This window comes from Lemur catta, chromosome 10, assembly GCF_020740605.2.
Source record: "Lemur catta isolate mLemCat1 chromosome 10, mLemCat1.pri, whole genome shotgun sequence".
Lineage (NCBI taxonomy): Eukaryota > Metazoa > Chordata > Mammalia > Primates > Lemuridae > Lemur > Lemur catta.
Window position 1 is genome coordinate 15433154 of NC_059137.1, and position 26284 is coordinate 15459437.

At 42.8% G+C, this 26284-nt stretch overlaps 1 protein-coding gene across 1 annotated transcript in view; it reads left to right on the forward strand.

Annotated features, from left to right (window-relative positions):
- The window catches only part of CDK5RAP2 (CDK5 regulatory subunit associated protein 2), a 175424-nt gene that overhangs the window by 100407 nt on the left and 48733 nt on the right, over positions 1 to 26284 (forward strand). The window contains exons 17-23 of the mRNA XM_045563942.1: positions 250 to 359; positions 2509 to 2637; positions 6373 to 6468; positions 8365 to 8552; positions 13315 to 13747; positions 19084 to 19315; positions 23565 to 23687. Coding sequence (XP_045419898.1) covers positions 250 to 359; positions 2509 to 2637; positions 6373 to 6468; positions 8365 to 8552; positions 13315 to 13747; positions 19084 to 19315; positions 23565 to 23687 — 1311 coding nt within the window. The remainder of the gene's footprint in view (positions 1 to 249; positions 360 to 2508; positions 2638 to 6372; positions 6469 to 8364; positions 8553 to 13314; positions 13748 to 19083; positions 19316 to 23564; positions 23688 to 26284) is intronic.

Below are 26284 nucleotides of genomic sequence, written 5' to 3' on the forward strand. Positions count from 1 at the left end.
GGCCACAGTGAAAACCTACAGCCTAAGATGAAACCATACATTGAAATATCAGCCTGTAGAGAAAGGGAAAATTACTTTTGCTCCAAAGGTGGTGCTTTGAACCCCCTATGTGTACTTACGCTCCTTCCACCCCCACCTCCCCCAATTCAAATTGCTTTAGATGGACTGCACTGGGATTGGTTTCAGAAGGATCTGTTTCTGATATTCTTTTTCTCCTCCCCCTCCCCACTTTTTTTTTTTTTTGGGCAGAAGAACCATTTTCATTTTATAGTGATCAAACATCTTATCTAAGTATTTGCCTTGAAGAGCACAATCAGTTTCAAGTGGAGCATTTTTCTCAAGAAGAACTTAAGAAAAAGGTATTGACCTATTAACTTTTAATGCTTTTTTTTTAAGGTTGTTTGTTGTCTCTTGACTCTGAAAGCCCCTTTCCTCTCCTTCATTCCCTGTGCTCTCCGCCTTGTCTTTGTTCCTCCCCTGTGCATTACCTGGACTGTTCTTGCCCATGTCTGACACAGGCTTCTTGAGCCTGAGACCCCAGCCCAGGCTTGCTGTCCTTGAGGAAAGGCTCTCTGGCCTGTCAGGTCATTCAGCTGTCTTCCTGTACCTAATCCGAATTGATGTCTTTCTCATACTTACCTGTGATTGTCTGGTTATTTGTCTATGTCCCCTGCTAGGTTGTGAACGTCTGAAACTTAGTGATCATGTCTTATTCATTTCTGATTTTCCAGTGCCTGACACACATAGTAGGAGCTAATAGATGCTTTTTGAATGAATGAAGTTCCAGGTTTGATCAATAAATCTTTTTTTTTTAAATTTTTTAACTGGAAAGGTTTTTCAATCTGTTGATCAGTGGCATGGTTAGAGTGGTTTAGTGTTTCAAGGTTCTAAGCACCATTGTTAAGAATAGGAAGTGTGAGCATAGAGGCAACTGCATTTGTTGTAAATTATCATACATGTGTGGCTGAGATTCAGTTTCTCTCTTGGAGTAATTCACATTGTGGTAGAGGAGACGCATGTAAACAAGTAATTGCAAAATGGAGTGCAAGGGTTGCTGTAATGGGCAGCTGTACAAGGTGTAGAGGTAGCAGAGGAGGAGAGGTTAATTGCCAGGGGCATGGGGGCGGCCCATTTGATCAGCGGAAGCTTCTTAACAGAAGTGAGGCTTGAAATGTGTTTTGAAAGGTGAATTTGGAGTTTATCCAGGTGGAGGGCTTTCTCAGTAGAGAAAGAGAAAACAGCCTGTGTAAAGCACAGAAGTAAGAAATAGCAAGATCTGTAAAACTTTGGATATTTTGTGAGGAGTAGGGCAAGGAACATTGAGGCAGCTGCTAGTTTTTGAAGATGAAGAAAATGGAGGTGATAATAGCTGCTGCTGTGTCTACTGTGGCTGCGGTAAGGGCAGGAGATGTTTCCCTTGGTTGGCATTTAGTAAATGTTTGTAGAATCAGAAGGTCTTGTTCTTCCCACTAGAACCTCCTTGAGGATTGGATCCAATTTTTACCCTGTTTCGATGTGTTGAGCATCTGTGTGCAGTCAGGGTGGGATTTTCCACTTTATTTGAAGAGCTAATGATTGCTCCCATCAAGAGGTGTTTGGAAAATGCCTGGCTATTGGGATTTGAACCTTGCAGGAAACAAAGGTGGTATCTGCTCAGTTTGCTTATATGTCTGGCCCAGCAAGACCTGTGCCTTCAAGAGAAGCACTGGCCTGGGAGCCTGGGGAGCTCAGTTCAGGCCTGGCTCTGCCTCCGTGGAGGCAGCTGCCCTTTCCCACGTGATTAGGCTCTTCAGCCACCTTTATGTCTCAATTAGTTCTCCAGACACCCCAGGTACGGGACCTTGGGCAATTAACTTCGTTGTAGCTAAGGTTCCTCATTATGAAATGGGAATAGACACACAGTGGCCTGTCTGCCTCCTCAGGATTTTTGCAAGGAATGATTGATTGAAGCTTGTAGGAGTATTTTAGTATTAGCCATAAATTGCTTTCTAATTGTCTTGTTATCTGTGATTATTACTGACATTGCTAGATAGGTATACAAAGAAAGAGGTCAATGCTGTAAAATAAGGCAAATAGTCTCAGAAACTTGAGCCTTGGGGGAGTTTTCCTCCAGAGGGTCTCAAGTACAAGACAGAAATAGTATTAGCTGTCGTTGACTGATCACTTGCACTGTGCCAAGGACTTCGGTGAGCTGTGACAATGGTCATGTTCTCACAGTAACCCATTCTGCAGATGAGAAAACTGAGGCTTAGATTAGGCAGCTTGCCCAGGATATCTTTGCCTTAAAGTGATTGGCTCTGGGATAAGAATACCAGCATGCCAAATGTCAAAGCCACTGTTTCTGTCACTATATCCGGGATGTCCTGAAGGTTAGAACTGGGCAGCCTGATTCTCCGTAACTGTGGTGCGGAAGGGTCTGCTCCACAGGAAGGCCTGTGTAGGAGTGTGGCCCCGGGAAGCAGAAGCCTGCTACTGGGTACCCAGCCGTCTCCTGTTCTTATCTTTTAGGTCAGCGACCTTATACAGCTAGTGAAGGAATTGTATACAGACAACCAGCACCTGAAGAAAACCATTTTTGATTTCTCCTGTGTGGGTTTCCAGGGAAATGGCAGACTTGAGTCAGCAGGAAGAACAGAGGTAAGAAGAAACATTCTTGTTGTCATGCTAATTACAAAAATGTAACAACTCAAAAGATTTCTCAAGACTGCATCTGTCTTGGGGAGGTCTGTAATTGAAGTTCCCTTTGCTGTGGATGGGGTTTTGGGTCTTGAGGACCCTGTTGGGTCGAGCAGGTCCGTCCACAGACCTCCTCAGGTTTGCATCATGTCTCCACTGACACATTCGATACATTGTGATGCTTTTGACTCCTATCCAGCCCTGGGATCTGAGCTGCAGATGGCACATCTGGATGAGCGCTGTGGTGTCAGAGGGCTCTGGAGAGTTGCCAAACCATCCAGATAATCTGGGCAGTGTAGATGCAGCCTTAATGACTCCATTAACATTGTAAAACAGACACACACATACCCCACCTGGGGAAAGAGCAAGGAAGCCTTATTCACCTCGATGACTTGTGGGTCTCAGTGCTGATCTTTGTGATGTGTTGTCTCCAATTTTCGCTGTTTGTGACATGTGCTATACAATGGGAGGACCCTGAAGTTGTGATGGTGAGGAAAAGCCTAACTCTCCTATAGGAAGAACCTTGTTCCATGTGGGTATTAGCATTGTTTCAGAAGACCAGAACTGTTCTCATTGTGAAGTGCAGTTGTAGGGTCTTTTTGTCTTGGGTCCCTCAAGTATAGAACTAGAATCTTCCTGGTTAGAGTTGTCTTAAACTCAACCTGGAGTGCCAGGTAAATGGAGCTTTCACATTCGTTGCCATATCATTTCTTGGGAAAGGTCTGTCAGCCTTAAGCTGTCTCCTCCTACCTTCAAAGTGAGAAATGCTCAAAGGTATTTATGCTGTCTTTGAGAGAGGGAAGATTATTGATCTTAGCTTCGAGGACTCCAGATAATTTTGAAGGCCAAGAATATCTGCGATCCATTTAGAGAGAAACCAGTGTCTTGGTTAGCTTCCTCTAAGGCAGCATTTTTAATAAGCAGTTGATTCTTCACTGACTTCATTTGAGACATAAATGGCGAGTTTTGTTTCTTCATTTGCCCTTTGAAAAAAATCTGTTAAATGTCCCATTATGTCCTTTGGAGAACAGAGGCTTTTTCCTCTTGCCACTCTAAGATCTTAACACCAGCCGATTCAGATTTGAGTCATTTGTCAGATTGCACTTTGATTTGATGTTCCCTGTGAATAGTCTTATCCTTTATAGCACAGTTCCCCATCTTCCCCTGGAATGGGATGGTAAAAATGATATGCCCACCTTAATCTTGAGCTGAAGGGGTAGAGGGAGTTAGGGGTGAGGGTGGATAGCAAAGAGTGAGGCTGCTGTTCTCTGGGAGTGCGTGTGGTGCTCTTTCGATGAGAAGGCAGAAGCAGACCAGAAATGCTTCTGTTGTCCACAGCATTTGCTGAGCAGCAGGACTTGCAGAGTGGGGGCTGGGAGTAATTCTTGCTCTCTGGGAGCCTATAAATCAGAGGAGAACCAAAAAAAAAAAAAGCAAATATGTTTTGTGTTTTGAAATTCAGTATTTTTCCTCTGATATTTAATTTACCCATAGCATAACCCTAGCAATAGGAAAACAGAGGAAAGAAATTACCCCTAATCTTGTCACTTTAAAACAGGCACAGTTATTTAACATTTTGGAATTGTGCCTTCTATATTTGTATGTATAAACATGTGGATGCACACACCTCTGCTGTAATAGTTGGTATCCTGTTTTTCCTAATTGCCAATGGGTCATAGCATCTTATTGTATCGTATGAATGCACTGAAATTTAACTGACTTGCTATTGTTGGACTTGCAGATTGTTTCTAGTGATTCACTGTTTTAAATTACATGATGAATGTCTTTGGACGCAGATCTTTTTCTGTTTTAAGGGTTTTTTCCCTTAGACTGTATTCCCAGATTGTGTAATTACTAGGTCAAAGGAGAGATACAGATACGCGATAGACATAAAATTTATTTTCATATGCCCTCCCCCAACAACTTTCACTTTGGAAAAGGGTATAAGTAGTTTGAAGGCCCTGATGGAGTTTGTCAGGTTTCTTTTCAAAGTGGCTGCCCTGGTATAGAACCCTGCCGGCTGGGTGTGATGGTGCTTACTCTCTGAATGCTGACAGTTCATGTAGAGATCACCAAACGAAAGACCAAGACGTGTTGTTTTAATGTGCATTTAAAAAACCTCTATGAGGTTGCCTGTTTTCTTAAATGTATCTGCTGGTTATTTATGCATTATAGGAGAATTTGGTTGGAAATCGCCGTACAGAGTGATTTCAGCAGAGTATAGTCAGGGTGGTGAGCGTTGAAAACCATGAACTGTGTAACTCGTGGACCTACCATCTCTGAGTGTTGGGTGTGTAAAGCACTTGGCACGGGTACTGGCACATTTAAGTGCTCAAAAAGGATTAGCTACTGTTATTATTTACTTACATTTTCATTATTAGTAATGCTTAGAAAATTAAGATTTTTTTGGCATAGAAAGGAAATGTCGATTAAGGGGCATAATTTAACTGAACTCAGGTATTTGTAGGGCTGTCATGTAGAACAAGAAATAGACCTTGTGTGACTCTAAAGTATAGAAATGGTACTCAGAAGTATAAAGTGCTTATTAAATATTCTGTTAATATTAATGTGTCCTGATCCTGGAAGGTTTCTATAAAAACTAAAGTCAGTTTGCTTGGTTTTGTTTTTCTTTTTCCAAAACAAGGTTTTTCTTCTAAAGGGAAGATCAGAAGAATTTAAGTTGTGCTGGGAGAGTTATGGGGGCAATTGACTAAATGTAGAAATTTAGAAAATAAAACTGTTGAGGTGGAACCATTGATATCTCATATGTACAACATGCCCAAAAAGTGACCTACTACTCTGATTTTAACACCCTCAGTGCAGAGTTAACTACTTCATGGGTGAGATGAGGTTTGGTGTAATTTTGAAACGCCTTTGATTGATTCCTTCCCTGGATGTGGCCACCTTTCCTCTTCTTATTTATTTGGCTAATCCAGGTATCCCATGACTAGGAGTTTGCTTTTCCAGAGAGCTGAGAACTGGAACTTTGTACTATCCATTTTGTAAAATGCAGAAGCTTTGGGATTTACACTTTCAAGAATTAGGGATTTATGCAGTCTTTATAAATAACTGTCCTTCATTTCCAAAAGCATAGCGTTGTCACCAGGCAAGCGTGATACTCTTCTCATTAGAGATGAGGACTTTTTGTCAGCAAAATGACAGTGTTGTGGGGACTGTCCATCTCAGATGTGTGACAGTCCAACAAGAGCTTTATGCCTTGTGCTAAACAGGAGAAGTGACGCATAAATTGGGCACACCATAAATGAAATTTATTGCTTTTTTGGTATTTGATATTTTCAATTCCATCAATAGCTATTTTCCAAAATCTTGTTACTTTTATATAATCTGAAAGTGAATTTAGCAAAGGCAGGGATGGCAGCGGCACAACAGACAGCATATTTAATTTACAGCAGCTCAGGAAAGGCCGGGCAAGGGCAAGGCGAAATGCCTTTAGTTATTTCTTGGGGAATTTGTCCTTAAATTATGCTTGATCTAGGCAGCTGTGTGTGATTTGCCAGAACTAGCAACTCTAACTTTGGTTAATTTTTATTTCATGGCTTTGGCATTTGTTTCTGCCTCGTTTTTGTTTGTTTGTTGTTTTGCATTTTAAAAAAAGACATCACTGACTTATTCATGCATATTCATGCTGCACACTTTTTTGGGTTGCATTTTCACATCATTCCATGCTCCATGTAGCTTCTGGCTAGCAAGGAGGACGAGGACACGATCAAAATTGGAAAGGATGACGAGAATAATTTCCTGAGTGACCAGCATTTGGAGCAGGGTAATGAGGTAGGAATGTGGCAGTTAACTCCTTATTCCATCTGCCCCACTCTGTGCCCAAGCCAGTCTTCCCGTCTGGAATGAGTCCAGTGGGTTTTCTGTTCATTCCTCCTACATCGAGTGCCTGTTGTGTGCCAGCAGAGAGCAAAGAGACTGGGTCTTTTACCTCTCAGAAGTTATAAACTGGGTGATAGAGCCAGTCATGAAACATGAAAACAGACATGTAGTTGCAAATAAAAATGGGGTGGTTATAGGAGAATAACAGGCATTGCATGCTGGACCTGGACAGATCTTTAGAGATCTAATCCAACCCATTTATTTTATGCATTGGAAACTGAGGCCTATGAGGGAAGGTGATTTTTCCAGGGCACAGATAAGTTGGTGACAGAGTTGGGGTGAGAGCCCTTGTGTCTGGACCACTGTGAAGTCCCAGATCATTTGACTGCAGCATAAAGAGCTGCTGGTGGAACCAAGCTCCCCTTCCCAGGGGCCCTCTACAGTCTCCTGATCTGGAACCCAGCTTCATGTCGTGTGGGCATTGCGATCATTTGACCCTCATCCACACAGAATGCTCTTCAGTCACATTCATGCTGAACATATGGAGCAGGCATTCTCCAAGGTTGAAAGAGCCCCAAAGACTGGGAGGTGGTGGGGGATAGGGTGCTGTAGATTGGGCAGTTTAGGCTTTTAAGGTGTTCAAGTTCATGGAGTTGTGAATGGGGGATGATAAATTGTAGGTAGTTTTGAAGAGCAAAGTAATTAAAAGTGAGGTTTTAGAATCAGGGAGACCTCATTTTGAGTCTTGGTTTTGGCACCACCATCTCTGTGACTTTAGTTAACCATTACTTTACCTCTAAGCCTGAGTTTCCTCATCAATCAAGATAATAATACTTCCTTTCAAGATTGTTGTATTATTTAAATAGAAAAGCATGTTATAAGTGGTCAGTAAAAGATAATGATTATTGTTTTTATTATTCTAGACTTTTCCTTCTTTGGAGGTTGCTTATTTGATGGATTTAATAACTAGATCAGTGGCAAACAAGACCCTATAAATAACAGCTCATTTGTGTGGGTCTTGTCTTCCATTTAAAAATCTTAATCATTTTACCAGTGTAGGGAGATGGGGGTGATGGCTAGTGTGTATATCACCAGCAGTAATGAAGTCAAGAGAAGTTATTTATAGACTGGCAGAAGAAATTTACAGCTTTGGATAGGGGAGAAAGAATGCTAATTGTAGCACCTTAAGACATGCCCAGCATAGGCTTTAACTAGATGCATCCTTGGTACCACTCCTCTGGGACCCCCAGTGACCCACAAAGGTGGATCCGTAAATAACATCTCTGTGGGAATTAGGAACTCTTCACCTTCCTAATGAGACAATCAAAGCCATGTTAATTAGTACGTGTCTGTAAAGACTAAGTTGGCTTTCTGATATGTAATGAGGAGGATACGCTGCAAGAAGGATATAATAAATATCCACATCATTGTTAATGACATGGGTTCTGTACCCTTCTTAGGAAGAACTTACAGGGAGTAGGCCATTGGGTGGGAAACAGACATCCGGTGTGCACCTACAGTGAGTAAGACACTTAACCTGAGCCAGTCATCTCATGTCATTCTCCTAACCACGGTGGGAGGTAACATTACTATCCCCATTTTATAGATGAGGAAACCGAGGCTGAGGAGGAGTGATGTAAACATCTCTATCCTCTTTCTAGAATGTTTCTCTGCATTAAAGTGGGTGTGTGTGAATCTGCATGCCTGTGTTCCTCCCTCTCCCCATTCCTCCTCCTCTTTTCATTTTCTGTCTCTTACCCTGTGTCTCCATCCTTTCTCTCCTTCATGTACCTCTTTCCCCTCCTCCATGTTCCATTCCACTATTTGACGAAATACCTTTATTTGCAGATTATGGAGGATCGTTTCAAAGAAGGTTGCAAAAATGGATTTTTAAAGCACACAGATTCCAGTATATCAGACTACGATGGAGACCACAAATCTGGTTGCCCTGGAGACCAGAGCCTGGAAGAAGGCGAGCTCATGAACCTGCATGTCCCTTTCGTCAATGAGAAGGCCACATTGTTCCTGGAATCCAGGTAGACACGGGGCCCAGACATTGCTTTGTCTCTCTAGTTTAAGGGGAGAACAAACTCATTTTGCTAAATGGATTTAGATGATGGTGCTGTGTAATTTACCTAAGAGAGCTCCTGAAATGGCCTGGAAGGAATCTTGCCAGTCATGCAATTAAGTAATTAGGCTGCATGCTAGTGGCTGTGAGGGGACTTCAGCAGAGCCTCATGCAAGCCCATTATAAAGAGGAGAAAGAAAGCTTTCCTTGAGAATTATTCCTGGGAGCCCCGGAAAGGGCTGCCTTGCTGTCCATGAGAGAAATCAACCCTACTGAAATCTCTTCCATTTTCTGCAGTAGCTTAAAAAATACCATTGTAGTTATGACTCTGCTGTTTTATGTAGAGCTTAAATTAAAATTCTCTTCTTATTATATCTGCCGGGAGTCATTCCTATGTAAGGAAATACTACAGGTTGTTTTTCTTAAAATAAAAAAGGAGAAACAGTGTGTTTGTATTTTTTTAAATTAATCCTTTAAGAGCAATTTCCCCCCACCCCCACCCCTTTCATATTCTTTCTAGTCCATCCATAACAGCTGCTTGGGCTTTGGAGCCAAAAGAGCTGTGCCTTAATCTCTCAGTGCCTCAGTTTCTCTGACTAGTCCTTAGGGTTGCTGTGAGGAGTAAGAAAAAAAATGGTTAAGAAAAATGGGTGGCATGTGATACATGTTCAGCAAAAGTTTTCAGTTCTCTTCCAGCATAGACAGAGAAATTGAGCCAGTGACTATTGCCCATGACTCTTGACAAGAGCCAGGAGCGGTAGAATTTCTTATATCATCAATGAGCTAAGGCTTGTGGACATTTCTTCAGCTCACAAGAGGATTGCTGCCTTCTGTTTTTGTGAGCTCAGCGAGGCTGACCTCTCCCCAATCCCTGACATCTGTCTAACGTTTTTCTAGTGTGAGTCCTCTGGGGAGACATGCTCAGTGGCTCTTCTGGTTTATTATCACAGCATCACAGGTCGTTAGGTGACCATCATCAGTGCTTGAGAAATAGAGGATTTCCTAAACATCAGGGTCGTAAACTTTACATCGGAGTTAAAAGATACCACTTTCTTTCTGAGGGCCGTGGAGGGATGCGCGTGGGTGATGCGAGCCAGGGAAAGTACCGTGGCTGCAGTGGGAGTGTGGTGATTGGGGTGGGGGCGGATGTGCTCCCTTCTGGCAGACAGGCCTTTCCAGCCCCAGCTGATGGTTGGGAGTCAGAAAGGTCTGGGTTCTAATCTTTGCTCTGCCACTCTGCTGCACGGTCCTGAATCTTTAGGAGCCCATTCCTGCACCTGTGAAATAGGGGTAGGTAACAGTGCTCACCTCACAGTCTTATTGTGAGGATTTAGTGTTGTTAAAGGATTTGGCACATAGTAAGTGCTTAGTAAATATCAGTTCCTTTCCCCTTACACCTTCTACACGGCAAAGGTGCTCCAGAAGGGTATGTAAACAATATTTGGGCCTCTGAGAAGACCCCTGGGCTGAACTATTCCAAAGGTCTTGATAACAGTGATAGCTTAATGAATCCACTATTCAGATTTCTAGCAAAATAACACTTGAAATGTTTTATCTAATAGCACCACCACTTTAGTATATTATAATGGCCTCTTTCACTACGTTTTACTATCCACTTGTAAAGTCTTTTTCCTGGGTTTTATTGTGTGTTGTTTGGTGGTGAGTGATGATCCTCCTTTGGCTAGCTGAATAGCAATTGTCATTATTTTTTATCTACATTAAAGAGGGAGAGGAAAGGAAAATTTAGTTTAATATCCCCTGAAGCTTGAAATAACAGAAATATTTTAAAAGTCTGGGTTTACTACAGTTTAAGATGGTTTATGTAACCTAGATGATCCTATATTAGAAGTGAAAAATGTGCATACATTTAAATTTTGTGAATATTCTTATTTATTTTTTTATCCCATTTCAGCGTACTTGCTTTAGCTGTTTAATTTGAGTTGGATTGACTCTGCCCCAATCTAGATAACAGATATGCAGAGGGCCATATCCCTGCCCTCAGAGGGCTCACTGGGAAGACAACGCCAGCGTGCATGTCATTTCCAGCGGGAGAGAAGATCCCAGGATGGGAAGGTCATGGTATATTAAAGCAGTTGGTAGAGTCTGGTCTGACTATTACACGAGGCTTCCTGAAGGCAGGCAGGTAGAAACTGCAGGGAGAAGGAAAAGAGCTAATGCTGATGAGGGCTGGTCTCTCCCCCTTTCTCCATGAGCACCACCTCATCTAGACCTGCAGCTCCTTCTCCTAGGAGTTAGCAGCAGCTTCCCGCCCTGGCTCTGCCTCTGGGCTTGCCCCCTCCAGGCCCTTTTCCCATAATTTTCTGTCTCAATGTCATACCTTTCTCTTCTTTTTTTAAGAACCTGTTTTCTTCCTTTATTTTTCAGATGATCTAAACATACTTATTTTAAAATCTTTTTCAGATTGGTTATTGTTTCTATTTCCTCAAGTGTGAATTCTCTCATTTGTTGGATTGTTGTCTTTTTTAATAGTGGATTTTGGGTGTGAGTTAGATTTGCCTGTGCCAATAGCCCGGTGCTGCTCCACCCTTACTCTGGCCTGAGTGGTGATTTTGAAGTTGCCTCAACTTGGCCCTGTAGGGTCTTACTTTAGGCCCATGGAATCTATATGGTTCCTCTTCCACCATAGGGCTTGAATTTCTGTCTCTGCTGCTTCCTGCAAATGCTTCCTATTCCAGCCTCTTTCTCATGGCTGTGGGTTTCCTCCTGTTTTTCTGATCTTTGGATGCTTTTATCTTGATTTTGAGCCCTATAGTGTACCTTTTTTTGTTATGTATATGTTACTGTCATTTTTTGTCATTAGAGCAGTGTGAGAGGAGCATCTTGACAGGAAATCTCTCCATTCATTCTTTACACAACAGCAGCCAGAGTCACTCTTCCAAAGCACACCTGTGACCAGGCCACTCCATCTCAGGGCCTTTCAGTGGCCCTCCTTTCCCTAATGTGGTGTATAAGACTCTCCATTTCTCCCTGCTTAGCTTTCTAGCCTCACCTCCTATTTGCCACTTGACTCTGTTCCCATTGTTTCCCATGCTTAGGCTCTTCCATCACCTCTCCCCTTGGCTAGCTTCTCTTTGATGTCAGAAGTCCTCTTCTGACATTCTCCCTGCCTCCCCAGCCGGACACTCTGGGATAGTTGCTCTGTAACCCTCATGATTTGTTTATATATCTGTTTCTACAACCAATCTAAGTCCTTGTGGGCCATTTTGTCTCCCTGGTGCCCACGATAGTGCCTGGTACAAGAAGTACAAAAGTACAAAAGGGAGTCTTCTTGAACTGCTCTACCCCGGGCACCACACCAAGTGTTTTACATGCTGGCTTAGTTTTAGTCCCTGGAAAGCAGAGCCTGAGATACGTACTTGAGTACAAGTGATTTATTTGTGATGTGACATCAGGCAACAGGAAGGAGGGCTCAAGGAGAGGACGATGGCAATGAAAACAAAGCCACTGAGGGTCTAGTATTGATCTGGTTACTGCTGTGGGCAGCTCGGCCTCAATCTTGCCGGGCACCCTCAGAGAGCCGTATAGACTATGCCTGTCTTGTCCCCCTGAAGGATGGGAGACTGGGACATTTACCCACCAGCTCTCTTCCTCCTCTGGTTGAAGGTTTCCCCCCAGAAATATAAACTATTTGACATTTGACACTGCCTTACTGGCTGGCGTAGAGAGCTCTGGAAAAAGCTTCAAGGCAGTAGAAACGTGGTGGGACTGTCTATGTTATGTCTATAGGAACTGCCAACACAGCGATAGCTGAAATCAGAGGTGAGACAAGGGCATGTGGCAAGGGACATGAAAAGCATCTGCTACCTATACACCATCTTGTTTAATCCTCATGACTGGGCTGGGCTCAGTGGCTCATGCCTGTAATGCTAGCACTTTGGGAGGCTGAGGCGGGAGGATTGCTTGAGGCCAGAAGTTCAAGACCAGCCTGGGCAACAAATTGAGACTCTGTCTCTTAAAAAAATAAAATTAGCTGGGTATTTTGGTATGTGCCTATAGTTTCAGCTGTTGGGAGGCTGAGGTGGAAGGGTCGCTTGAGCCCAGGAGTTCGAGGCTGCAGAGAGCTGTGATTGTGCCACTGCACTCCATCCTGGGTGACAGAGTGAGACCCCATCTCTAAATTAAAAAAAAAAAAAAATCCTTATGGCTGTCTTGTGGAGGAAGACTTATCTTTCTTTCAAAGAATTACAGAGTTAGAATTTGGAGCCATTTTTATTTGCCTTCAAAGCCAGCGCCCTTTTTTTACTGTCCTTGTATACTAGCTTCCCTTCTTTAACATCTGTTTATGAGCATCCATTGTGTGCTAGGATGGATCAGGTCATCGATGGACCAGCCAGGTTGGCCAGAGTCATCTAAAGCCATACTTGCTCCTGGATACAGAAATGGGACCAGGGCCGTAGTGGGGCTAGAGAACCCCTAATTGTCATGAACACCTTTTGATTCTGCTTGCTCCCACCCAGGCCCAGCCTGCATTCACAGATCCACATTGCCCACTCACCAGCTGTGTGCCTCTCGTCTTCTTGCCCATGAAATAGACATGGTAATGCCTGCCTTCTTTGGTTGTCATGAGGTTACATGGGATAAAATACTTAGTGTGATTGCCTGCATGTTGTGGGTACACACTATGTTGAGTTTGGGTGGAATCTGAGCAAGGGCGCAAGGCTGTGGCAGAAAAGCTTAATTCTCCCACTTCTTCCCTTTTTGAAAAATAGGCCAGACCTTCTGAAAGTGCTATGTGAACTGCTTCTGGAACGAATGTGCTTGACAGAGCAGGAAGTTTCTGGAGAACGCCTTGATGATAAAACTGAGAAGACACTTAAGCAAATAGCTGTTCAGCTAAAAGGCGAACTTGGACAATTTGTCCAAGCCATCTCATTTTCCAAGTCACATGATGAACTGAAGCCACCTCGGGAGGCCCAGCTAGTAAAGGCGGGTGAAGCGTCCAGGGGGGAGCTGAAAGATGCCTCGATGCAGACTGTGGCTGTGGAGGGCGACCTGCTGGGATTTGGACCCAAAGGAAAGAGAGAGGCTCGGGAAGAGAAACCAAGCGATGCCGCATTCAGCGCTGAGGATCAGCCGGAGAACTTGTGCAGGGTGCCTGGGCGGCAGGCCACTTCCCTCTCCTTCCTCAGTGAGAGCAACAGAGTAAGTTTTTCCAGATATTAATTATGTATTTATTTTATATAAACAAAAAACTTTAAAAATTACCTCTGATCCCATCCCTTTTTTCCATTTATATAAAGAGAAAATCTGGTGTGTCCCTTAGCCTGCTCTTACCCTGGCCTCCACCTAGAGGTGTGTCCTCCTGAACCTTCTCCTCACTCCCAGCCCCCTCTTTTCCCTCTCCCACGCAGCCTGTCTGATTTATCTATGTATCATGATATTTATGTGTTTTCCTTAGAAAATACACGCTTGGGATCCTGTTTATATGTCCATCTGTAACTTTCTCTTTCACGTTATGAGGAGCATCTCTCCTTGTAATGGCTGCGTAAGAGTCCATTCTGGCAGTGTGCCAAAATTTATACAGTGTTCATCAATTGATGGACATTTGCTTTTGCAGGTTGCGGTAAAATTGTAATAACCTGATTTTAGAGGTAGGGATGAGAACCTAGGTTTTATTTCGTGCAGACTTTGTGTAGGAGAGGTACTTTTCTGAGGGCTTTGTCTATATTCTCTTATCTTACAACACGTGGTGAGGAAAGCTAGATGAGGAAGCCAGATCCCACAGGCGCATGGTTGGCCAGCGGTTAAGGGGGGCTTGCTTCACTGGGACTCCCACTGTGCTCACCACAGCCACACCCTTTCCCTAGGTCAAGCTACCGCCCAGCTGTGGTAGCACAAAATGGCAGAGTCTGGTTTTGTTGGGTGAATGTCTGCATGTTGATTTTCCTTTGGTCTAGGTACTATATCTGTGGTTCTTCACAAATGCCATTAAATATGCCAGATTGTTAAAAGCCAGACCCTCTTAGCAATGTTTGATTGTACCTTTACTAAAATCCTCTTTGGGGTAGGGCTTGGGGTTGAGAATCCCCACAGCAGGGAGATGTGTTCTAGTAGAGAAGGAAATGGGTCATGTTTCCGATAGAGCTCCAGTGTCGGCTGTTGGTGTGCTCATTTCTGATGGGTGTTTTGTATCTGAGAAATCAACTGTACACATTGCTTTATAGCATCAGAATGGAGAATTAAGTTTATTTTCTGACCACTAAATTACTGCTTTTGTGCATACCAAAGAGAGTTAGATGTATCATTAGCAAAATTGCTTTTGATTGTTTTAAATTATGCACCAAAACTGTAATTTCTAGAAAAGGGTTTTCTAAAGATATCAGAGACAAAAAAAAAAAAAAGACACTGTCATTATATTAATGGTACTCGAAATGCAAATTTGTGCAGTTTGGCTAGAATAGAAATGCTTTCATCTGCCCCAGCTCCTTCAGTTTGTACCTATATGTTAGGAAAACTAGATGTTTTTTGTTTGTTTTTTTGTTTGTGTTTTTCTATTGTGTAGGAGATACCATTCTATGTTCAGGATAATTGGAGAATTGAACAGACTTAATCTCTTCAAATATATTTAAAAGATTTTTTTTTTTTAGTTTGAAATTATCCTTCTTGCTTGTGTCTTCAACAGGAAGGAAACTGTGTTTATTTGTTTATTATTATTTTTAGCATCTGCTATATGTGCCAGGGATTGTGCTAGACATTCTCTACATCATCTCATTTAACCATCCTAAGAGTATGAGTTTGGTAGGTACTACCTACATTTTACTTATGAAAAAACATAGGCTCTAAATGGCTCAGAAAACTGTCGTGAGTGACTCAGGTGGTAGGTGGAATGATGGGCCTAAACTAAAGTCTGGTTTGGGAGGCAGACAGAGATATTATAAACCTACCTTTCTCAGGGAGGAAGGAGCCCTCTTATCACTGTCGTAGCCTCCCATCTATGCAAAGTAGATGAAATTTAATGTTATTCTTTGTGGTCTTTGGTAGTCAAGAAGTCAGTATTCCTATGGCTTACCTTACCTCTTTTAAAAGGATACTCTGGTATCCTGTTAAAAGGACTGTCACTGCAGCCCGAAGGGGAGACTGGGAGACCAGATATCCTTCCAAGTGTTTAGTTATGAGGCAAGAGGATAGACTTTACAGATTAACGTGTGTTTGCTGAGGCCTGGCCAAATATCTGCCTTGAGTGCTTGGGTAGTAAGTCACCTGACCTTTCTCAGTGGCTCCAGTGAGATCAGTGTGACCTAGAACCTGAGGCTGATATGATGGCTAAATGAGGTAATGTGTGGCAAGTGCCTATTGCAGTACCTTGTATGGGCAAGAATGTGTGAGTTCTTGTCCCCTTCCATTCCCAAGTGGGAAGATCCAGTATATCTTTAATAAGGTAGTAGGTGGGACTCTGTTCAGAGTCCATAAGGTAGCATTTTGTTTAGTGTTATTTTAGAACCAGCATTAGGTTGACTGACGGCAGTCTTCCAGCTTGAAATTGGCTTTGGTCTTGTGCACTTACAGATATCTTTGCTGCTGCTGTATGAGACACAGATTTGGATCCAAGAATAAAGACTGGTGGAGCCTGAGGACTACGCAGATTATTTTCCAGCCCTCTTTGATGATGCACCCACCTCCTCCCAAGTGGTCCACATCCCCACCTCAAACTGTTCTTGTCCTTGAGGCTGCTCACACCTCTTCCCTGCATTTTCAGGCCAGAGAGTATCTTGCCTTTCTTAACTGAGCACTGGAGTCTGAAGAGCTAGTCTGAGGTCTGACTCTTGAACCTTCTTGCTGTGTGACATTGGACAAGTTGTTTGATGTCTCAGTTCTTGGTCTGGAAAACAGGCATGATAACTGCGATTATCCTGTGATCTCTGGGAATGCAGTTTACTTTAAGATTATGGGAGAATGTGCTTGAAAGCATTTTACATCCTAGAATATGCAAGAAGGGGCCCTTAGTCTCCTTTCCTTCTTGAGAGACCTTGGTGATTTCCTCAGTCCTTGAGTCCCAAATATTTCCTGTTCTTGGGTTCCTTCTCCTACACTATTTAAAAAAAATGTTAATAACAGCTTTATTGAGATATAATTCACATATCATACAATTCATCCATTTAAAATTTATAATTCAGTGGTTTTTAGTATATTCACAGAGTTGTACAACCATGACCACAATCAATTTTAGAACATTTCTATCATCCCAGAAAGAAACCGTGTACTCATTAGCAGTCACTTGCCATTCCCCCAGCTACCCACCCCCAGCCCTAGGCAACCACTAACCCACTTTCTGTCTCTTCAGATTTGCCTGTTGCGGATATTTAATATAAATGAAATCAAACGATATGTGGTCTTTGGTGACTGGCTTCTTCTACTTAGCATAATTTTTTCAAGGTTCATTCATATTATAGCATGGATCAATACTTGACTTATTTTTATTGCCAAACAATATTCCATGGTATGGATATACTACATTTTATTTATCCATTTATTAATTGATGTACATTTGAGTGGTTTTGATGGGTTGATTATTAGGAACAATGTTGCTTTTCATGTGCAGATTTTTGTGTGGACATGTTTTCATTTCTCTTGAGTGTATACTTAGGGGCAGAATTGATGGGTAATATGGTAACTCTGTGTTTAACCCTTTTGAGGAACTGCCTGCCTATTTTCTAAAGTGGCTGCATCCATTTTACATTCCTACCAGCAGTGTATGATGGTTCCAATTTCTCCACATCCTCACCAACACTTACTGTTGTCCTTTTGATTATAGCTTTCCTAACAAGGATGAAGTGGTGGTATTTTATTGTGATTAGATTTACATTTCCCTGATGACTGATGATGTTAAATGTCCTTTCATGTGCTTATTGACAATATGTCTATTTCCTTTGGAGAAATGTCTATCAGATCTTGTGTTCATCTTTTAGCTGGATTTATTTATGTTTTATTATTGAGTTGTAATAGTTCCTTATCTATTCTAGATTCAAGTCCCTCTCCTGAGCTTTTAAATATACAATTCCGCACTTGAGAGACAACCCCATTTGGCCTCTTAAGTTATTATTTGCATGTTCATTCTGCAAAGAGTTGAGTACTTACTGTGCATAAGTTCTTGTGCTGGAAGCTATGGAGAAAGTCTGGCCAAGATAGGCAGAGGCCTCGAACCCTGGAGCTTATAGGCTGGTGCTGAATATAGGCAGTGAACAAGTGATTCCACAGGCATTTAATTATAATGATACTAATATTCTCTGCAGAGAATTGTAGGGGACAGTGAGTGTATAACAGGGGGGCCTGACCTAGTCTTGGAAATCAAGGCCCATTCTCTTGAGGAAGCACAATTGAGCTAAGTCCTAATGAATGATTTGGAGTTAGCGTGGGAAACTGGGGGGAGGGGAGGATGGAGAACGAGCAGAAGGATACCAGAGTATCCTTTTAAAAGAGGTAAGGTAAAGCCATAGCAATACTGACTTCTAGCCAGAAGAGTCAGCATATGTCAGGGTCCTGAGGTAGAAGGAATGTGGCATTTGAAGAACCAATAGGAGATCAATGTGGTTGAAGAGTAGGGTGAAGTGGGATCTCAGGCTGCAGGTCGCGCAGGACTTTGTAGACTGTGCCGTGGGCTTTGACCTTTGTCATAAGGGAACTGGGAAGCACTTAAAGTAGTTGTAAGCAGCAAAGAGGAATAGTAGGTCTGCCTTATTGCTGCAGCGGGGAGAGTGGATAAGAAAGGGCAAGAGTGCGTGTGTGGAGACCACTCAGGAGTCTGTTGCCTTGGCCTAAGTGAGAGCTGACAGTGTCTTGCAGCGTGGTGGTGGCAGTGCAGGATGAGAAGACCTGAAAGAATTGAGAGACGACAGGGGAGTTGGAATTAATGGAACCTGAGGAATGAGGAAAGTGAGTGATGAGAATAAAGGGAAGTTTAAAAACGATTCCCAGGGTTCTAGATTGTATAGTAAGTGGATGGTCATATGATTGACCAAGACAGAGACTGTTGAAGTGGCATAGATTTTCAGATGGGTACATGGGGGAATAGAATCAGAGAGTTTTCAGAGGACTTGGGAGGGCCTGTGAGCCATCGCAGATGAAGATGTCTGGGATGGTAGGCAGGTTGGGAGTTCTGAGCCTGGGAGATGCATAGGGGGTTAGTGACCCACTAGCCACTGAAAGAAGGTTCTGGTAGACTAGCAGGGGCGGGAGGCAGATTGGCTTAGACTGAAGAATGGTTGGCAAACAAGGAAATAAAAATGTTTCCCAGAAGATTGTGTTGCAAAAAGGACTGCCGTATGTGGAACATCTGGATTACCAGGGCCAGAGGGTGTTGCGGAGAAGCCTGGACCTTGACAGTCAGAGGCGGGAGCTGCCAAGACGCAAACTCTGGCTGATGGATACATGTCTGGGTGGGCAGTTTGAATCCTGTTTTATGAGGTTGTCATGAGAATGTTGACTGTGCAACCAAAGTGTGTTCAGTGTGTATTCATTGTTGTATATGTGTGTGTTTTCAGGATGCTAAGAAGTCCCGCTTGCCAATCCTACTAAAACCATCCCGGTCATTAGGAAATGTGTATTGTCTCCCTGCCACCCAGGAGGTGGTGGCCCAGCTGCAGGGCCAGATCTTGAAGCTGCAGGGGGAGCTGAAGGAGTTTAAAACTCGTAATAAGCAACTTCACCAAAAGTTAATTCTGGCTGAAGCAATGATGGAGGGGAGGCCCACGTCCGACACAACGTTACTGAATGGTAAGCACCGAGAAAAATGTTTTCTCCACGAGCTAGACAAACGGCTTGATAGAACTGCTTGAAATGTCAACCTTGTTGTTTAGAATTGCAATAAGTTTGAGTATAAATTTCATGAATTGCAGTGATTAATCTTGACTCTCGACAAATGCACAACTGAGGGAATGCAATAAGGAAAATGAATCTGTTGCTTTCATTTTATTCTGGAGTCTGGATCAAGGGACTTGTAGTGCTCACAAGTCTTGTGGGGTCACTGCTGCTTTCACTTGGGGTTGTCTGCAGGTGCCGCAGTGGTGAGATAACTTGAATCTGGGCTTTTTTGCCTGACTTCATCTGTGGAAGCCTCAGGCATGTGGCAGCAGAGGTATGCAAGTGAGATTCTCTTTGCAGGGTTCTCAGGGCTGATTCTAAACCCTGCTGACTTTATGCCTTCCTCTAGAAGTGACCTGCCACGCCACTCATGTTGAATCTGCTGCCTCTGCTCCTGGGGACCAAGACAATAGAGAGTCCCTTGGTTAAAATGTATTTAAGTAGTTAGGATCCAGGGATTTTGGAGGAAGCACCTCTGGGGGGTGTCCTCTAGTCTAGTACAGTGGTGCATAGAGATTTTGGACCACCAGTCCTTTGAGAATCTGAAGCAAGCTGAGGGCCCTCTTACAGAATAATGCTGGTGAGCACATACATGTAGCATTTTACATAATATTCTCAGGGTTCATGAATCTACAAAAGTACATATGTTGACCCTAATATTGAACTTCTGCTGTATGCAGATGGCAGCATCCCAATAACAAGGACAACAACAGTAATCTTTTGTTTATTTAAAAAATATTTATTAATTTCTCCTGTATGCCAAGCACTGCTCTAGGCACTGGGGAGATAGGAGCAAACAAAACAGATGAAGTCTGTGTCGGGCCTACCTCCTTGTCGGCAGTGGGGGATGGTGGTGGTGGTAATAAGCTGATAAGCATATATGTGAACTATGTGAGAACAGAAGTGCTGTGGAGAAGAATGCAGCAGGGTGAGAGCGTGGGGAATGTGGAGTGGGGTGGGGTTTGCTGACGTTCGTGAATGGTAGGGTGAGGCTCTGTGATGGTGGCATCTGAACAGAACCGGGTGTTGAGTAGGGGAAGTGAGTGTGCTAGTCACCTTGGGAAGAAGGAACAAGGCAAAGGGCCAGGTGTTGCTGTGAACTTGGGAAGTTGGATGAATAGTAAGGAGGCCAGTTACGTAGCTGGAGTGGAGTGAGAAAGCGGGAGAGTTGTCAAAGATGAGATCAAGGAGGCAGCAGGTCAGGCCAGCTCTCACAGGCCACTCTAGGACTTTGTCTTTTACTCTCAGTAAGATTGGAACTGTTGGAGGGTTCTGAGCACCCGAGTGATATGATCTGACTTAAGTCTTAAAGCAGGAGTTGACAAACAGCCTGTGGGCCAAATCCACAAAGGTTGCCGGAGCAGCAGTGTCCTGAGGGGACAGCCCGGGCTCAATGAGAACGAGGGTGTGAGACGAATATTCAGAGAGATTGATGTTCTTTGGGATTTGCCTGTGAAGGGTATCAGTACTGGGAAAGCGCATCAGAGCAGGGGATTTCAGAATGGTTCAGGGATCTGAGATGACTCTGGACATGGACTTCCTGTGGTATTATTTATTTTTTTTAATGAAGTAAAATATACATATGCAATTGTATATCACCATCTTTACCATTTTAAGTGTATAGTTTAGTGGTAATAAATACATTTATATTCTGTTATCCCCACACTACTTCCTGGCCTCCAGTAAGCACCAGTATAGTCTCTGTCTTCATGAGATCCACTTCTTTAGCTCGCACCTGTGAAGGAGAACATACGATAGTTGTCATTCTGTGCTTGGCTTATGTCATTTAACATAATGGCCTCCAGTTTCATCCATGTTGCTGCAAATGACAGGATTTCATTCTTTTTTATGGTCAAATAATATTCCATTGTGCATATATATATGTACACACACACACACACACACACCACATTTTCTTTATTCATTCATCCGTTGATGGACACATAGGTCGATTCTGTATTTTGACTGTTGTGAACAGTGCTGTAATAAACCTGCGAGTGCAGATATTTCTTTGATACGTTGATTTCCTTTCTTTTGGACATATACCCAGTGGTGGAATTGCTGGATCATATGGTAGTACTATTTTTAGTTTTTTGCAGAATCTCCATACTGTTTTCCATAATGGCTGCACTAATTTACATCCCCACCAAGAGTGTGCGAGGAGTCCCCTTTCTCCACAATCACTAGCATCTGTTATTGTCTGTCTTTTTGATACAGGCCATTTTAACTGGGGTGAGATGGTATCTCACTGTGGTTTTGATTTGCAGTTCTCTGATGATTAGTGATGTAGAGAATTTTTCATATACCTGTTAGCCATTTGGTTTTTTTTTTTTTTTCCTAGTCTCCTTGTTTCTCAGGTATATATGTCTTCTCTTAAGAAATGTCTGTTCAGATCTTTTGCCCACCATTATCATATATTCATGTATATATACACACACACATACATACATACATATACATACATATAAGCTATTGAGTTGTTTGAACTCCTTATGTATTCTGGTTATTAATCCCTTGTCAGATGGATAGTTTGTAGAAATTTTTTCCCATTCTGTGGGTTGTCTCTTCACTTTGTTGATTGTTTCCTTTGCTGTGCAGAAGCTTTTTAGCTTGATGTAATGGTCCTAACTGTTTATTTTTGCTTTTGTTGCCTGTGCTTTTGAGGTCTTACACAAAAGAAATATTTGCCCAGACTAATATCATGGAGCATTTCCCTAGTGTTTTCTTCTAGTAGTTTCATAGTATCAGGTCTTAGATTTTAAGTCTTTAATCCATTTTGATTTGATTTTTGTGTATGTTGAGAGGTAGGGGTCTAGTTTCCTTCTTCTGCGTATGGATATCCAGTTTTCTCCATACCACTTGTTGAAAAGATTCTCAATTCCCCATTGTATGTTCTTGTTACCTTTGTCGAAGATGAGTTGGTTGTAAATGTGTGGATTTATTTCTGGGTTCTCTCTTCTGTTCCATTGGTCTGTGTGTCTGTTTTTATGCCAGTAACGTGCTGTTTTGGTTATCATAGCTTTGTGGTAAATTGAGGACTTCCTGTGGTATAAATAAAATGAGCACCTATTATTTATTCAGTCCTACTATACTCTTTAAATATATGTTCTAATTGAATCCTTTCAACAGTCCTTTGAGGCAGGTATAGTAATTTTCCCTGTCTTACAGTTGAGGCAGCAGTTTCAGAGATAAAGTGACTTGGTTACAGTCACACTTACTGAGATGTGAACCAGCCTCCCTGAATTCAAAGCCTGCATTCCTTACTATTTCATACAGCTTAGTATGTGATACTTCTCATATGGATTTTATGATGCTTTGTAGCCAGAGGTGTCTTCTATTTACTCTTAGGTTCTCTCTTGGGTTTAACATAATTGAGGTTTCAAGATAAGTGGGCCTGTGGCAGAAGTGCCTTCCCTCCCTCCCTCCCTTCCCTCCCTCCCTTCCCTCCTTCCCTCCTTCCCTCCCCTCCTTCCCTCCTTCCCTCCCTTCCTTCCCTCCCTCCCTCCTTCTGTTAATTCATTTATCCATCCATCCAGGCATTTGTTGATGCACTCAGTGAACATTCCCTGAGCACCTGCTGTGTTTGCAGCCCCATACACTGGGTTGGGTGTAGGAGAGAAAAAGAGAATATAGTCTCTGCCTTCTGAGAGCTCCCTGTCTAGTTGGGGGCTGGGGAGGTGGCAGGTAATTAAATCAGTGTATGGTTGTGGGGGCTTCAGAGAGGAAAGATTTTATGGCAGAGGTGACTCAGCCCAACAGAAGCCCAGGCATTTTGCCCAGGACTTGCCGTTTGTACTCAACATTGTTTTTATTTTTTGCTGAGGCACTCGGCTGGCTCAACCAGGTGCTGCTTCCACAGTTGCCCAGAAGACCCTGGGGCCTCTCTCTTCTTGGGAAAGTGGGCACAAGTTGATAGAATTCATTTTCTCACTCAGCTTTTTGAGAGCCTGGACTTAAACCATTTCAGACAAGCTGCAGTGTATTTATGCTTTTTATGTCCTGTTATGGCAGCTCGATAGATTAATTTTATCTTATAAATTGCATTTTGCCTCCCCAGTGTTTTTATTTTCCCTGTTGTATCTTTGTGTTCTTCTCAGTTGCTTGGCTAAGTTTCAAGTCCATGGTTTTATTTATTTTTCTTTCTCTTTGCGATTGCCTATAGCTCAGCCTCTTGTGGGAGAAGCCTACCAGGATGGCCCAGAAGAGCATACAGGAGTTAAAACCACACCCTCTATCTGGAGAGGCAAGGAAATGGACAATGATCAGCAAACAAGCTACAATATCGGTCAGAATTCAACCCCTATGAGTATTGAATAGCTACTATGTGCCAGGCACCATTTGGGATATTTTATGTAAAAATTATTACCAAGCCTGCAACAACTGTCTCAGGGTATCATTATCATTCCCACCTAACACATGGGGAAACTGGGGTTTTTAAAAATAATTGATCCAGGGTCACCCTGCTGGCAGTAGGTAGAAGAGTCAAAGCATGCTGGATGCCTGTTAGAGCTTACCTGTCCATGTGTTAAAACACTTTTCTGCCAGGCAGTGGGCTGGGTTCTAGTGGTTCAGCATGAAAGGGACCCCGTAAGGTCGGAGGAGACAGCCATCCCAACCGTCCGTTTGTCTTCAGCATGGTGCTGGCTACTGTGGAGGTGTGCAGAGTTGGCCTCTGTGTGCCCGGGAGGAGTGGGGTCAGAGGACAGCCTGCAGCCGAGACCGGGTTGTGGGGTTTGCCAGGAAGGTCAGTGGGAAAGGTGCAAGATATAAGTGAGGTCACAGGCAAGTTGTATTTCTTTCTTTTTAAAATTATGAAGCATTATAAGCATACAGATAAGCACAAAGGATAATATAACAAATACCCATGTTCTTACTCAACTAGAATGAACAAATGCTTACACATCTTCATCTTACCTTAGATCTTTTTTTTCCTTTCCATTAAAAAAAATCACTATTAATCTAGATCTGATTCACTCTGTAAGAAGTAATTATTATCCTCAGGAATCCTAAAGTTGTCATGGGATGGCCATGGGAACACCAGTCTCTGGAGAAATACTGAGTTATGGGCCCCGTTCCCAGTGGTGTATACTTCCCCAAGGCCTGAAGTCACTGCAGTGAGTGAATACATGGTCACATGCTTCTGAGTGTTCCAGGCTTTGAGGAGAAAGCTACTCTACCCGCAATAAAGTACCCCTTAGCTGAATTATGGAAAGTTCTAGGATTACAGTATTTCTTATAATGCAAGTTAAATGGTTCTAGGGACATCTTTTGATTTCTTGTTCATAGTAATTAATAAAGACTTCTGGACTGACTGGCAGCTTCCCTTTCCCTCTCAGTACTCCCCTTCATTACTGAACGTCCTTCATTCTTCCTAGTGTGCTTCAGAACTTTGCACATGCTGTTGTGCACGAACGTCCACCTTTAACTGTTGCTTGGCTGAGGCTGGGTGCTGCAGGTGACATCTTCACTGCTTTTTCTTCTTCAGGAGCCTTTTGATGGATATTTGGGAAATGAGTGAAGGGGATTTCACAGGTGTTATCGGCCTTCAGTTCAGGGTCAAGAGCTCGCTTTCTCTGCTCATGCACCCCTGGTATAGGAGATCTTGATTGTAGGAGGGTTATGGCAAGAGGCAGCATTCAGAGCATTAGGGGCAGGCCGCCAGGCTTCAGTGAAGTACCCTGCTGCTTACTCACCCTGAACCTCGGGCAAGTTCTTAAGCCTCTAATCCTCAACTACCTCTTCTGTACAATGGGAATGCTAATGATGCCTCATGATTACTTAAGGAAAGTCATCAGAACTCATATTTATTCCCATGAATGATTATTGCTTCTTGCCATGAAGTACAGACCAAATTCCACTGTCATGAGGTTGTTACAGCAAAGCTATTTCCTTGTTTTAGAGGGTGATTAGGGTGATTCACTGGAACAAAGCCTTGTTGCGATCCCCACTCCTCCCATACTTTCTCAGCCGAAGTACTTACTGAGTACATTTTCTGTCCCAGGCCCTGTGTCAGACACTGTGGAAACAGACATGGATGACATGATCACCTCCCTTAAGGCCCTCATCAACTAGTGATCATGACAAATTATATACAGTAAGAATGCTGCATTAGGAATGCTTCTTTTAGGTCATGTAGCAGCCACTTTTTAAAACAAAAAGGTGTTTTTATGGTATGTGTGTCATGAGCAGAGAGGCAAGAGTGTACCTAAAGTTATAAGGAGCTGATTGCAGAACCAAAAATTGGAACATGCAGTCTGATGAGGATTTTCATGTGATTTTCTTTCTGTGAGATCTCCCAGATCATCTGGTCTAACCCACATTGTCACTTTTGCAGTATTTCCCCAGGCCAGCCTTCGTGTGCATGCCTCTAATGATGAGCATCTCCTTCTATCTTTGAACAGTTAAAGGATGTTCATGTTACTTGGGTTCCTTCACTACTATGTGCCAGACACCATGTTAGCTTTTTTGCATATATTGTTCCATAGAATCCTAAAAAAAAAAAAAAAAAAAAAAAAAACCAAAAAACCCAAAAAAACCCAAAAATGACTTTTCACAGTGAATGGTATTCTTTCCATTTTACAGATAAAGCTACTGAGGCTCATAGAGGCCAGGTCACTTATGGTCATGCAACTAGTAAGTGGCAGAGCCAGACTTTGAAACCAGGTCTGTTTTATTTCAAAGATGGGTTTTTCTACTACATTCTGCCGTCTGTTTAAGTATTCAAACAACTCTTTATATGGAGCTGGGCTTTCCCTGAATGGCAGGCAGTGTGATACAGTGGTTAAGTGCTAAGATAGTGGTTAAGAACAGAAGCTCTGGAATCAGGCCTGAGCTCATTGCAACCACATCAGGCATCTCTTTCCTCCTTTTACATACAGAGGA